Genomic DNA, 14,939 nt, shown 5'->3' on the forward strand with positions numbered 1-14,939 from the left:
GGCGGAACCTCGTTCATGTGCTTCCTTGGTTTTCATGCACAAATTCCCACTACAACTTACTTCAGGCAGCTCTGCAGGGCAGCGAGGCTTTGGTAGGGACGTGTGATGCCCCCTCCCCTGGGGCCTGCGTCCCAGCCCCAGTGCCGCCCGTGAATCCCTGACAGCAAAACCCACGTTGATACAAAACCTATAAAAACCTGGCCTTAACCCATAGGGCCCAGGGTGAGGTTTACCTGCCAAGCCTCTGCTTTTTCTTCTGTTTTCTGCAGAGGAGACCGGCTTCCCAAAACGTGTGATTTGTGAGGAGATTTGATTTGAGAGCCAGTGAGCCTCCTAACCAGATAAATGTTTTACTTCCCACCCAAAAAGCACCGCAGCTTTTGGGAGAGCTGTGCCTCGGGGGCAGCCGGCCCCGATTCAGCCCCTCGTTGCCCTCAGCAGCCCCGCCGTGACGGTGGTGCCAAATGGCAAAATAGCAACGTCTTGGGGATGGAGTTTGGTTTCCGTCTGAAAAACCGTGATTTTATGGCCCTCTGAAAAAAATGGAAAAAAAAAAAAAATCTCATGTCTCGATTCCTGCTTTGGGTTGTCTTTTTCATAAAAGTCTCTCTCACCTGTTTGCCCTGCCCTTTGCAGAGGGCTGGGGAAGCCGCTGTGTGCCCCGGAGCTGAGTTTTGCAAACCCACCGTCTCGCAGGGCCGCTGGCAAGGGCAGGCGGTTGGGGACATCCCATAAATCCAGCGGCTGCAAAATCCCACCCTAATAAAAGCCGTACCCTCAGTCGCGCACGTCGGCAGTGGCGGGCGGGGGGGGGCAGGGTGAGATGGGTTAAATAACGGTTAAATAAGGCGTGCTGTTGCCTCAGCAACCCCCTCCCTGTGCATGTTGGAGCTGGAGCGGGTGTCTGCCGGACCCCTGCGGCTCTCCAACAGTGATGGGGGTCGGGGAGGCTGATGTAAATCTGTTCAAGATGGAGCAACGTCCCAGCTGCCCTGATACCCCCTGGTACCCCAGAGAAATGATGCTGGGTTTAGTCTGTTTAAAAAAGGGAAATAAATCTGTCTTGATAATGAGACGCTTAGGGGGGCTGCTGCCTCCCCCCCTTCCCCTCCTTGCACCTTTGTGACATCCCTGGAGAAAGGGGGTGGGATATTTCGGGGAGCAGTGTCAGCCTTGGGGACCTGCCACTTCTGCATGCTCAAGCCAGTAGTGAGCTGGAACCATCAGGTATCACCTGTGGGGCCAGCAGATGCCAAATCCCACCATCCCATTTCAGGAAAGATGGGCTTTTGCATTGGATTATGGCTGCATCCAGGTTCCCCTGTAGGAAGTGGAAATTCAGGCAGGGTTGGAGACAGCCAATTATCCTTTTCACAGCTGAAGCAGAGTGGCTTTTCCCCGAGAGGAGGATGGGGTGGGGAGGGAAGGTAACGGCTCAGGTGTGCCCTGGGTGCAGGTGAGCTCAATTGCTCGGCAGAGCCCCTGCAGCTGGAGCTGAGACAGATGGGAACACAGCGTGTGCCCAGACTGGATGGAATGGACAGCTCTCCAGAGTAAGGTAAGGTTGATCTGGACGTTATTTGAGTTTCTTTGCAAGATCTTGTGTTTGTAGGGGACCTTTTGCAAGGTCTTGTATTTGTAGCGTGGTTTTTGCTGGCTGGGGAAGCCAGGGAGTGGAAGGTGTGGAGCTCAGGCTGGCAATGGAAGAGAGCAGCTCAGGAGCTGGTGTTGGTGACCTCTGAGGCTGGCCGTCTTGCTCAAGACAATCCTTGTTTTGCTGTTTTGATGGTAGAGGTTGGAGATAACTTACCTGGAGGACTAAGTCTTAGCAGGAGGAGCTGGTGGAGGTGAATGCTGTTATGTGAGGAGATGGAAAGGGATGATTAATGTCTTGGTTTCTCACAAGGAGTGCTGAGGGGGAAAATTTATGTTTGGTTTTTGTGGTTTTTTTTTTTTTTTTTTTTTTTTTGGTACAGTTGTGCTGCCCCCTTGTAGAAAATGGGAATTTTTACGAGTGTTCTCTGAAGCAGGATTATTTTATCTCTATTTTGCAGAGTTGCAATGAAATATGAAACTCATGGATGTCACGGTTTTCTATTTCTGTTACAAATCCCTTCCAAAATGGATGCAGTTACTGTATGAAGGTGCTTGACTTCCCAAAGGCCCCAGCTCTGCAAAGCAAACTGTAGCCTTCTGTGCTTACGTGAGTTCCTTAGTTCCTTGTAGGCCCAAGACCTGAACTGGTTTGGGGATTTTCTTTTCTATTTTTCTAAGTGAACAGGTATCTGTTACAAAGGTGCTAGACCAAAAAGCACAGTTTTTCTCGTATGAGAGTCAGCAAGATGAAATCAGTGAAACGCGAGGTCCTCGCACTCCTTTAGCCTGGACAGGTGGGTTGGACTCGTTGCATTCTGCCGCGGTGCCTTTCCTTGGGCTTGTCCCGGTCCTGGAGGGAATTTTCAGTGGAGCCAGTTCCCAGCCTGATGGCTGAGGTAGCGCATTTCTCTGCGCGGTGTCTTCTGACGGCGTCTAGACGGGGGCAGTTACTGCTGGGCTGGTTACTGCCCAGTCATGTTTCTGAGGCTGACTTGGCGCTGACGTGGGCTCGGCACTTGAATCACAAAAATGCAAGAACTGAAGCTCCGGTTCTGATGCTATCTCATGGCCCTGCCATCTGGGGCCCCGGGCACTAGTGCTAGCGTTTTAGCCTCAGCCTTACTCACACCAGACCAGATCAGTGAATTACAGATTAGGGTAGGTCAGAATTTACAGTTTCACATCCGAAACCTGTGTTGTTGTCCCTGATCACTTAGGCTGTTCACTTTTCTCCTCAAACTCTCCATAATTCTAATTTATATTTGTTTTGCACTATTCCACCTCTTGAGAAATCACAGTACCTGTAATGTGATTTGCATTAGACTAGTCGGAGTTCATAGAAATGCTTTGTGAGAGCTTTCTCCACGCCTTGCTGAGTTGATTCACTGAGGAGTCAGCAAAGGCTTTGGACTCCTGTATCTGCTCGGGTTTTGCAAGGAGGCATCGGGACTGAGAAATGAAGCAATGGTTTATCTCCCTCTTATGGCCAGATTCAGAACGGCTGCGTTGCACACGCAGCTCTTCCGAGGGAGTCCCTGCACTTGTCAGCTTTGGTGGTTGTGGATACGAGGGGCCCGGACTGCTCCCAAGGAATTAAGCTGACCTCTCTTTAAGGAAGCTGGTAAAATATATTTTTCACTACAGCACAAACAGGAAAATATCTGTGAAAGAATTAAACTGGTCCAGTTCCTCGCGGGTTTGAACTGGAGGAACTGGTCTCCAGTTGAGCAAAAGTTGGAGAATGGGATCCTGCTCGGCGGCAATTGCAGCTATACCCCGTTTGCTGAGGAGGAAGGTGCGGTCAGAAAACTCGTCTGGTACCCAGTGGTGCCCACGGTCCTGGAGTAGTGGTGTGCTTGAAGCAGGTGGCACACGAGAAGCGTTTTGACAGTGGGTGCTGGTCTCGCTCTTTCTAGTGATGTGAGAAAAAGAGAGTAAACAGCTTAATTAAATGCCCCTTCTCGTGGCTGAGATCGAAACGATATATTGAAAACTCTCTCTTCTAGGCATATTGGTTGTGCCTCGTTAAAACCAGTCATGCTTCTCCTAAAAACAGGAGAGGAAGCGGAGCCAGGCATGGTTTGGGTTCAAGATCCCTGTATTGATTCCAGTGTGGATTCAGAGTGCTTTGGCAATGACTGGCTCAGTGTTTGGGGCAGGGGTTGGTTTGAACCACTGTCCTGACAGGGGCCCAAGTTTGATCCCTCTTTGTGCCAAGGATTCAGAGTTGTGGTTCAGGCTTGCATCCAGAAGGTCATGATTATTCCCCTTTCCCGGAGAGGGGTTTTGTGGCCTGACCTGTAGGCTGGGAATCCGGATGCCTCGCTCATCTGGTATCAGGATTCAAAACTGGGCTGGCTGTGAATTTGGTAATAAATTTTAAACTTGGAACTGTATTAATATGATTCGAGAGTACTTGAGGGATGAGTAAGGCCGGCTACCAATGAGGGAAGAAACAAAAGATGAGAGATCTTCTAACATATTACTCTTTGCCGTTTGGCTGTCCTCCCTTCACCAGATATGCTTGGATTTAGGTGTTTCGTTACAGGGGTCTGATCTAACAGACCTGCTGGTGGTTACTCAGGGATTGATCTGGAGACTTGGGTTGGGTTCAGCTCTACCAGACGGAGACATCGCGCTAACTCTAGGATGGGATGTGGTTACAAACAAAGAACGGTCACTGGAAAATAGTGGCTGGTTTAAACTGAGGCGGAATATATATTGGCAATTTTGATTTTGTTTCTTTTGGTGAGGTCTACTTGAGTTCAGTGTCTGACTTGCCAATGGACTAGACACTAGTCAGAAAAATAGCTGATGAGGGCAGAGAACTGGCTGGGCTTGAGTCTTTGCTCAGCGAGTTACTTTTTCTGTGTCACGTAGCAGTATTGCTACCTGATGGTGAGATGTCTCTTGAACCAATGATGTTAAATTAATGCTGTAGTAATGAGCATGAACCAAATGACCTGCTCAAGAGCCGCCTTTGCGGTTGCAGAAGTGCTAGAAGAAATGCGTGTGTCCAAAATCCAGGCTCAGGTGAAACTGTGGTCTTGTTAAGACGGTCAGGAGCTGTGGTGACTGTCTTGCTCTGTTGGTAATCTGTTTCAGGTTAAATTGAAAAAAGCATCTCTGGAGCTGTTGTCACAGAACAGCTACATAGCGAGTGTCTGGGGGAGAATACGTTTATTTTATGTAACACTTGCATGAGAACTTGAAAAAAAAAAATCATAAAATGCCTATTAATCATTTATAGCAAAAATGAGTTTTACTTCAAGCATGTGTTATAAACACATTATTCATCACCGAACTCCTGTTCAGTACTTGTAATAATGCTTTTCTTGCGCTAATATGTATGTTCATAAAAATACCATCATTGTGGTTCCACTTAGATTGCTTTGTGTGTTTGGTGGTATGCATTACGCGTACATTTGTCAGGAATAACGGGGGAAAGGCAATGGGCTTTGCTCTCAGTTTGTCTAGAATGACAGCGTTTGGGACACTGTCAAAGGAAAAACCATCAAAACTGTTCTAAGGCTGGAGTTCAGGTTTCAACATGAGGAAGGGAAGATAGATGGTGGGAAAGTAAGACAAGTCCTGCAGTGCTGCAGACAACGCTTGGACTGAGATGTCTGCATGATATGAGAACTCCCAGAACAACTACGCAAGCCTCCCTTCGCTATTTTCTCTAGTAAGACTGTGAGATTTAGCTGGTTCACTCAAGAGAACCTGGTTATACTTGTCTTTGACTAAACAGCATTAGAGTTCAATGTCTGTGAAAATTTTAAGAATTATATATCCAGCGGAGACTTGGATTATCTGGAGTACAGGACACGGCATTTTCGGCATATCCAGCATAGCGATGTAAACTGAGTAATATGCTAACTTTAGTCAGACACCCTGCTACACAAGGGAAGAGTTTCACCCCTACAGCAGGTACAAACTTGTTCTTTTGTTCCGGTGTGAAGATTTCTATAATGTCATTTGAGTTATTGAGGCTGGAATCCTGTTTCTATCAGTTGCCAGAGAAAAACCTATATAATTGGAGGGCGCTACCTACCATTTTTTCATCGTGGTAAGGACTGGGTGGTTTTTCTCACTGTCCCATTAGATGTAAGGTATGCTTCCAAGACTCTGATCCAAAACAAGGACTTTAGAGACCAAATGTTAAAGACTGTGATCCCAAACGTGGATTGGCTGCCCAGTCTCATTAGGTTCTGATCTGAAAGTTCCCATAGTCACTGCAGTCATGCACTGCACGCAGGCTGAGACCAACTAAAGGCATAAGCCCTACGCACACAGAGCAGTGGCACAGCCATCGCGTTCGGAGTTTAACACAGCACCATGTTCAAAGACAGAACAGTGGAAAAACCTCTTAAAAACTATGGTGGCTGAGTCTATTCTCCTTCACTCAGCTGTCAGTGGTAGGGGTAGGGAAGCTACGCCTTGTCAGGGGTAGGGAACACAGGTCGATTCCCTCTTCACTGCAGTAAATCCAGCTCTACTTACTACTTTTTAAAACTGAAGTGGTGTCCCTGCTCCCTAACTACTACTACTGTAATCCAGACTTTGTCTAAGCAGTTAGAATCTTTTCCACTTGCTCTCTTTCTAGACTCTTGAACTTCCCCCCCCCCCCCCCCCCCCCCCCCCCCGGCCCCTGCATAAATGGCTCAGTTCCAAAAAAGTGGTTGAGACACCCTACCAGGAGGTAGAAGATGCATTTTTTCCTGCCAAGAGCTGCCCTTAAGGCTCTAAGGGAAAACATCTACTACTGATTTGGAGAGCAGTCGTTAACCACCGAATCAACATGCAGGAGAGAGCCCTTTCCTCACATACCCCTTCTCCTGTTTTATAGCAGGAACAAGGACTATGTAACAGTGAGAGTCAAGCCACGCAAACAGATTATCCCAAAACACAACTTTTCAAACCATATCAGGAACGTTGTGGCCAAGGTAGCTATCACTAAAAAGTACAGGTATTTAAGTTCCCATTCTGAGAGGAACACTGTTAAATGGGGTAAAAAATACAGATGGACCATGCATCATCAGGACTATGCAGCCCTGTGCAGACTTACTGCAGTGGTGAAGTTCACAGAGCTCTCTTGTGAAGGGTTTAAAATACCAGAGGTTCCGTTCATCTCCTTTTCTGCATGTAACTGTTGAGAAGAGCTACTACGCAAAATAAGTTAGCTACAAGATTAAACCACAGCATCCGTCTTTCCTACAAAGTACCTGTTTTGAAAAGGGAGCAGAGTGCAGCTGGAATTGCATCTGTTCACACACAAGGTCTGTGGGTAAGGCTGTAGTTGAGGTATGTAGGCCACGAATAGCAAGGATTCAAACATTATGAAGTGTTATTCAATGACATAGGCAGTTGTTAGTTTAAAAGACTGCTAGCTGGAAGAGGGGTGGGGGGGGCGGGAAGGAATAGCCTATTGCCAGAAGTGCATTGTTTTCAAAAGGTTGAACATGCCTTCACCATCACTAGCACCAGCCCCAACTTACTCAGGATTGACACCCCAGAAATGACATGAGGTAAGGTCTGTTCAGTCTTTTGATAATTTAGATTTTTTTGAGAGAGACCTTACATGGAGAAGAATGCTAATATCGGTCTTATTTCATGGTAACTTCTACTAACAGCCCCCTGTTGTCAGAGCTGGATTAATCTATGAACTGTTGGAGATCACATTTCCATTAGGGTTCCAGCAATCAGGACGCCTGGATTTCTTTAAAGTAGTTTTTCCTTACGAAAATATTCTGAAGAAGGTAGGAGTCAGAGATGCTTTTTGAAGTCTTTTATTGCAAAAGGTATGGACACTTGCTGGCAGAATATTTGATCACATTCTCTGACTGTCATCCAGAGGACACTGCATGCATTCAAGCTGAAAGCATAGGACAGTTTCCACTAGGCACCTGAGAAATTTCACAGGAAAGAAAAGTCTTTCAAGTTGAAAGAGACAAGTTTCAAACTGATCACCTGCTCTGGTGCCCTTTGCTTCCCAGTTACCTGGGAAATAAGAATTAAATCAGCTATAGTCATAGCCAACTGTAAACATTTTCCTGCGATGCAACAGAAATTCTCTAGATAATTGATCCTGAAGTGTTCTTTCCAGTTTTGAACAGGAAATGCCCTTCCCAAAGCAGGCAGTGCAATGAGTTACACCTGACCTGGCACCTACGACTCAATGCTGTGTTGTGCGGCAGAGGTGTATGACGCTACCTTTTGTCTGGCTTCTGTCAAAGAAAATCTCTCAGCTCTTACTTGGTCTCCAAGAGACTACCCCACCCCCCAAAATGTTTCTTTTCTTCTTGCTCCCAAGTCTAGTATCGTCTCAAACCACTTTCCTGCTCCCTCCAGACAAGAGCCAACTCCCTTTTTCTCCCTACCCCCTTGGCTGAAGGCATCACTAACAAGAATACAGGCTGCTTTCTGTGTTGCTGTTAATAGCAAAAACATCTTCACGTTTTGGCTGTCCCTCCACATGCAGAACTCCGAGCCGTTATGAATTCCACCAATTTCAATGCCTTCCCACAGGTCTGATAAAGGTTAATCATCTTTGGCAGACAGCAATCCTGCACCAAACGGAACAAGTAATCCATTGCCAATCTAGCAGGATGTGTATTTTGCAACTGTAGCTGCTTAGCATCAGGAACTCCCTGCAAGAAAAGAGAGAGTTTAGAGGATGGTACCTTCACCAGTAAACTCATTTGAATAGAGAACAGATTAGAAAATATTAACTAACAGCTGCACTTAGCTGCAGGCTATAATGGACTCTAAACTACTTGAATCGGACAAATGCAAACATCTATCAAGGCACTGAGGCTGCAAGTCACAGATAACTAAATAACTCGGGATGATACTACAGGCACTTTAACTTCTACTATTAAATTAAAAGTCATGCTAATTGATCTAATAATTCCAAGCATAAGAACAGCTATTGTAGGTTACTTCTACCTTTTTAATAAATCAGCTGTAGATTATAAGGAAAACTTTTGCTTTCAGAAAACCCTAGCAGATAGAACAATTCACAATTAACTTCCTTTCATGCAGTATGGTTTTAAGTTCCCCAGCAAAGCTGCGGATTGAAATTTTCCATCAAGATAGTGATTCCTCAGTAATGTGCACACAGGCCTCAATATTCAAATCAACCTTAAGATACAGGGCCTTAGCGGAGATGGGCGCATAGTCATTTGTGTTAAGACAGAGTAGCAGTTGTAGCCCCCTGAGGCCCCTTGAGTTATTTTAATCACAAAAGCCAGAATGAACTTGTTTGCAACAAAGGCACCCTCAGTCCTTTCAGCTGGAAAGATACAGGTTGCTCTATTTAAACCAGTCAATTTGGAATGAACAGTTATTCACTCCCAGAGACATTAGCTTTACTCCAGCAGTGAATATTTCAGTCCCTAACAATTCAACACTCCAGTGTATGTCCTGAAACTTTCACTGCTAAAGCACAATAACTTGTCACCACTCTACTTTCAGCTGTATTTCAGTAAAGGATATATATATTTTTTTTTTAATCCATTTGATATTGTTCTGAAAGCTATCCAGCCAATTTCATGTCAATCACTGCTGGATATGCTTTTACAGGAAGAAAAGGCCTTTTGGCCTGATCCAAAACCAGCACTGGCAGAGTCCACAGTGTTCCTTGATAGCTGTTTTACATCATACCTATGTCTTCAGTCCTAATGTATTTTTAGCAGATACTTAAGTGGAAGCAGCTCAGGTGACTGACATTGACAACAAGCTGATGATCAAAGTGTCCTCCCTGTCAAGCCAGGAAGAATACAATGTCTTCTCTGTCTTGCATTATACAAGCTACAGAGATGAGGTACATGAAAATGTAAGTAGTAAGTGCAGAGATACAAGACCTTTAGGAGGCATCCTGAGATGGAGCAGGAGGATCCTTATTCTCAGGCTCTGGAGGAGGAGCTGGCACACTTTCCTCTTTCTTTTGTGCAGCCAAAAATTCATGAATCGCCCTCTCTATCTGGGGCCTGAAGATGTGGTTTAGTTTTGGATCCACCACCTGAGAAATAATTCTGTCCACTCCAGCTTCCAGCATTCCTGACCTTGAACAAAGACAAAGGAGTCATTCAGCTCCTCTGAAAAACTTCTCCCCGATCTCCTCCAGTAATTCTCCAGAGCCCTCCTGTCAACTGCAATTAGCATTAATGTGGTGAGAACTGCAGCCCACTCAGTAGATCCTTAACAGGGAGTTGTTTCAATCACCTATTCCCCCCCACCCCCTCTCACTTCTCCCTACAGAATTAACAACTGACATCTGGTCTCCCAGGTACTTAAATGACATGTTGGACAAGAGCCACTTTAATAGGGCTCATGTGGAAATGAGGTCCGCATGAAAGCAAACAAACACATTTTGGCACAAACAAGGGAAACAAGCTATTCTGAGGAGGAGGGCAGGTGAGAGCAGAGTCTTTTTTTTGGCTGACTTGAGGGAGAAGAGGCCTTCCCCCTAATACTGTCACTCACTCCTTATAACTGCTAGTCTAGACGGATGGGTATTAATTATAAAAACAAGCACATGTAGCACACAGCAAAGTTTCTGGAACTGCACACTAGTAACTGAAGTGACTTATTACTTCAGGGACGGCGTCAGACTCTTGGATTGCGGGGCACAGGCTGTCTAGCAGGCTTAAGTCATGTCTGCAAGGGAGCAGGGGACAGGAAATGGAGACGTTGCCTGGCGCTCGGAAAAGCAGCCACAAGACTAATAAGGCTGTGAATGCTGGTGAGCGAGTGGGTGCAGGGTCACGGCACATCATGTCACCTCCAGGTAACAGCAGACCTATACGCGCAGGCAACAAAGGACGTACACATCTTGACACTCTCAGTGCTCAGTCTTGCAACTACAGGAGTAACAGGGACTCTTCAAACTCCCTACTACTGCACATCTCTTCTTTATACTAATAGTCTACATAAGGCAGCACTTTACATTCTTCTCATTACAGGCTCTCTGATAGAGCAATTTTCAGTTGTCTGCTTTGTTATAATGGTAGAGTAATGTGACATAAGAGGAAGCACTGACAAACATGTCTGAAGGACTACAAGTAAAGACAGGAAATTCTGTACTTCCAGTGGACACCCCCTTCTCTAATTACAGATTAAACAAACTGATGTTACATACTAATGATTTACAGGTTCTATCAAGTGCTCTGAAATACGGTTTCTTCTGGGTGTGAGACGCTTTAATAGCTTTCCTTATAAGCATAAATGCTACTATCAAATTCCCTACTGTCCCTCTCCCCACAACTTTATAGTAAAAGTTTTTATCTGTGACTTTTAGTCAAACAAGCTAAGGCTCGTGCTTCAGACTGCAGTGAGTTAGCAGCAAGAGATACTAAACCTAAATCTTTAAGCAGCGTAGTTTGTGCTGGCTTTCCTGTCATGCTGGAAATGGACTATCCTAAATAGCTGTACAAAAGCTACCCCCTGCTGCATGAAATCAGGCTAGCTCAGTTTGGTTACTGCCTGCTAGTGGTCGGAGTCTGCTTAAACAGGCTTTGGCATCTTCAGGATTTTTGCTTTAAGTGATGTAGGCTCTTCTCTCTTCTGAAAATAAAGATCAAGGCCATTCAGCTCAGCATATCAGGTAGTGTTGCTAGCAGGCACAGCATTGGTTATTTGCAGCAATAACTTGGCTAGACAGAGAATGAGTACTTTACCATGCTGCTCAACTCATGCAAATACAAATTTCAGGTAAAACAGTAATGTTAGCATTTTAATGACAGTTAAGACCGCATCCATTATTATAATGAAACTCAGGAGAGCACAACAGAAAGCGTTGTGAAAAAGTTAATTCTGCAAATTCTTCTTTGACTCAGGTGATGAGATAAGATAGTCACATATTACTTATCAAATTGCGTTGCCATTATTTTACAGAATGCCTCTTACTTACTGAATCACACTCTGCCTTAGCCCATTTCGTAACTGGTTTTTGTTCATTGTTGGATTCCATTCCTGTTTGTCCAGGTGGGTTGATACAAAGTTGTCTACTTTCTGCCTCAAATTTTGATAGGCTGGCTGAAAAAGAAAAATAAATAAAAAAATCCGGTTAAACAGCTAACAGATCTCAAAACAATCCCCTGCCAGAGTCCTTCATAGTACATCTTTTGTCATGTACACTACCATTCTGTTGTCTATTTCCTCCATCCTTTCACTTTCTGAGCAAAGGTAAGCTTGTTTTATCTAAGAACACAACTGGTAATTGCAAAGGACAGTTGGTCAGCGTGCTGTTAATAATAATTTAAATAGCTGAATAGACTGGTTTTAAAATTGTTGTCTGCTTGTAATATTACTTGGTGAAATGCAAACTGGCCGTGTAGAGAGGAATTGTTTAAGCAGAGTTCTTGTTGTCTGGAAACCCTCCATCACAGAATTCCTGGGAAACTGGCTGAGTAATATTGTCACTGACAAACAAATTCATTATTTCTTCTGTGACACTAACAGAAGATAAGAACTATGTAGGTTTTATCACTGGAAATTTAATTCCAGTGAATGGGAATTGAACTAACAAACCCCTACAAATACATAGGACCATACAGATCCTGGTACCGTGCAAGGAAAGGATAAGAGAGTGGCAACATTTAAATTTCAGAATTTGGTATGCATATGGGATGATGAATGAAAGGGCTGGTAACAGAGGTGCAGTGTATATCTCCCCTGACAAAGCTGCTCTGACCTGTGGCTGCTCCACGCAGGTGACCTGACAGCTCCAGGTATGGTTTTGCTACAGCTGCTGGGGTGGCCTAGACTGATGTCTGCAGGTCCCAGAACAGGACTCTTGCTGAAAGATTAACAGTTTGGGAAAGCAAAACACCAGTGTTTAATTTTGACAGGGCAACAGTGAACAACCCAACTTCAGTACTGCCAACAAATGCTCAGGAGTTCACGTTGTGACTGAGGAAGAAATTAGTTTCAAACAATAGTCTGATAACATCTACTCAAGAAAGGTTAAACGTTTGTTTTGGAAACGTGTGAATTATGCTCAAGAGCAGCAGTGTTCTTATGAGAGACCATTTTCCAAATAAGGCCTAGAAAATGAAAGCCTGAGCCCGTTCTCTGGCCTGTTTCTCCTTTGGGGTGTCGCTATGGCTTCGAGCCAGGGCCACCTCCAGAGCAGCCTGCCTGACAGATGCCAGTCGCAGCGGGGGCGTGAAACCCCACCGCCCGAGAGAGCGGCACCGCAGCTGCTGCCCGCCGTGCTGGCCGGCCTCCCCCAGCCCCGAATGCGGGACCCCGCCGGGAGAGGGGAAGGGAAGGGATGCGGGCGCCCCTTCGGCCAATGGCAGCCGGGTTCCAGGCTCGGTGCCCGCAGCTCCGGCCTGGGGAGGAGGCACCGGCCGCCCGGCCCTGCCAGCGATCCCCGGGGGCTGCCCGTGAGCCGGGACGCCCGTTTCGGCGGCGCTACCTTGGTGTCCACGTCGGCCAGGCAGTCCCGGCGGAAGCCGTCGAAGAGGCCGCGGCTCTTCAGCTGCTCCACGATGATGGCGATGAGCTGCGCGTCGCCGGGCGGCAGCGAGGCCGGGTCGATGGCGCCGGGCCCCGAGCCGGAGGCCGCGCCGCCCGCACCCCCTCCGCCGCCCGCTCCGCCACCTCCCCCGCCCGGGGCGGCCCCGCCGGCCCCGCCGCTCTCGGACATGGCCCACGGCCTGCGCCCGGGGCCCGCCAGCGGCTGCGCTCCGCTCGCCCGCAGCCCCCGGCACCGCGACCGTCTCCGGTGGCGCGCCGTGTTCTGCGTCACCCTGGCGCGCTGCATCATGGGGAGGCGAGTCCTCCGCAGGGGGACCCGTTATAGGCCGGGGGGAGCCGGGTGGCTGGGGAACTACAAATCCCAGGGTGCACCGCAACGGAAGCTCCCATAAGGCAGCGGAGGGGAGGGCGCATTGCCTTTGCGGTGCATCTTGGGAATTGTAGTTCGCTGAGGGGGGCCGTGCCGGCTTTCCCCCCACACCGCCACCAGCAGGCTGGCCGGGGAGGGGGCTGCCCGGGCGGGCCCTGTGGTGGTGGTGCCGCCACGAACGAGCCGGGTCGGTGCTTTGCTCCCCTGGGGCCACCCGGAACTGAGCCAGTGAGGCCTCCGCCCCGCAGATGCTGCGTGTGGGGCAGAGGGACCCGGGTTTACCTCGGCATCGCGCAGGCTCCTCCAGATGGTCGGTCTGGGATTCCCGGCCCGGGGAGGCTCTGCAGAGGATCTCTGCTGGGTTGTGGTTTCGGAGTGTTTTTTTCAGTGGTGTAGAGAGGACCGCACTCATGTAAATTCAGAAATAAAAGCCAATCTGCGTGCGATCATCCTGGATTTCCACCAGGACCTGAGTTTCATTTGTTACACTGTTAGCAAAAGGAAAGGCAGCGCCAAAGGCCTACCCCGGCACCAGTCCCCGCAGAGTGAACGAGCAAGGGAGTCTCTGGTAAAGGCGCTTTTCTCTGCTGCGTGTGCTTAGGCTGTCGGTGTCATTTATTGTTCTGATTACGTCTGCGAGCTACAGGATACAAATTCTATGCATTAGTTTTATTTTTTTCCCAGTCACGTTGTAAAGAATTGAGCTCATTAGGATATTCTCATCTTAACTGCAGGAGGACAAGCCGCGCGCAAATGTAGTAATTCGGTCCTCCACAAAGATGCACTGCACAGGTGCGTCCTCACCTTTCTCTGTGTGTACTACTGAATGAGTAAAAAGATGGCAATGTTTTGCATGTGACGCGTTATCCTTCTCTACCTGATTAAAATTCAGCAGCTCTGAGAAGCGCCGTAAGCTGTCCCTTTCCATCTGGCAGCTTTGAGGAGAGAAGAGGGGAAAAATGGTAGCGTGTACAGAGCCTGAGCTTTACCCTGACAAAAGCGTCTCATGCAACTGCCGCGTTCTGCAGAGACACACGAGCGATCTCCTGCTGGAGCGGAAAAACTGTCCCTCTGGCCAGACGCCTTGTCACTGTCGCTAGTCTGTCTTGGCTATCTCAAAATTGGGTATAAACCCCGCACAACTCATCCAGGCACTCAGAAATATCCATGGAATCGCGTTCCTGCCTGACAGCTGCCAGCAGTCCCTTCTCCCCACCACTTGTGACCAGCTCACGCCAGCACAGAGTTCGCTGGCATCGCGCTGTCCTTTCACGTGGAGATAACCCCGGATAAGAATGCATTCATCTAACTGTCGTAATGTCCTGCCCCAGCGAGATCCAGGGGGATGCGTCACTTAACGTTCATGAGGATGTAACGGGAATAGCTGCCCTGTGCTGATACAGTACATACTACAGCATCGACAGGACACGCTGGAGATTTCTCTAACCAGCACGTAAACACTCTTTATGGGACAAAAATCTCGCAC

At 47.5% G+C, this 14,939-nt stretch overlaps 1 protein-coding gene across 2 annotated transcripts; it reads right to left on the reverse strand.

Moving 5' to 3' along the window:
- Positions 1–7,369: 7,369 nt before the first annotated feature.
- BOD1 (biorientation of chromosomes in cell division 1) lies at positions 7,370–13,331 on the reverse strand. 2 transcript variants are annotated; one of them, XM_074603539.1, is made up of 4 exons: positions 13,022–13,331; positions 11,510–11,634; positions 9,462–9,662; positions 7,370–8,246 (listed from the first exon to the last, which is right to left on the reverse strand). In XM_074603539.1, the coding sequence occupies exons 1-3, from the start codon at positions 13,250–13,252 to the stop codon at positions 9,464–9,466; spliced, it is 555 nt and encodes a 184-aa protein (XP_074459640.1). In that variant the 5' UTR covers positions 13,253–13,331; the 3' UTR covers positions 7,370–8,246; positions 9,462–9,463. The 2 variants fall into 2 exon arrangements, with proteins under 2 accessions (XP_074459640.1, XP_074459641.1); XM_074603540.1 differs by lacking the exon at positions 9,462–9,662 and having other exon boundaries at positions 13,022–13,305.
- Positions 13,332–14,939: the final 1,608 nt, after the last annotated feature.

The sequence above is a fragment of the Larus michahellis genome, chromosome 11, assembly GCF_964199755.1.
Source record: "Larus michahellis chromosome 11, bLarMic1.1, whole genome shotgun sequence".
Lineage (NCBI taxonomy): Eukaryota > Metazoa > Chordata > Aves > Charadriiformes > Laridae > Larus > Larus michahellis.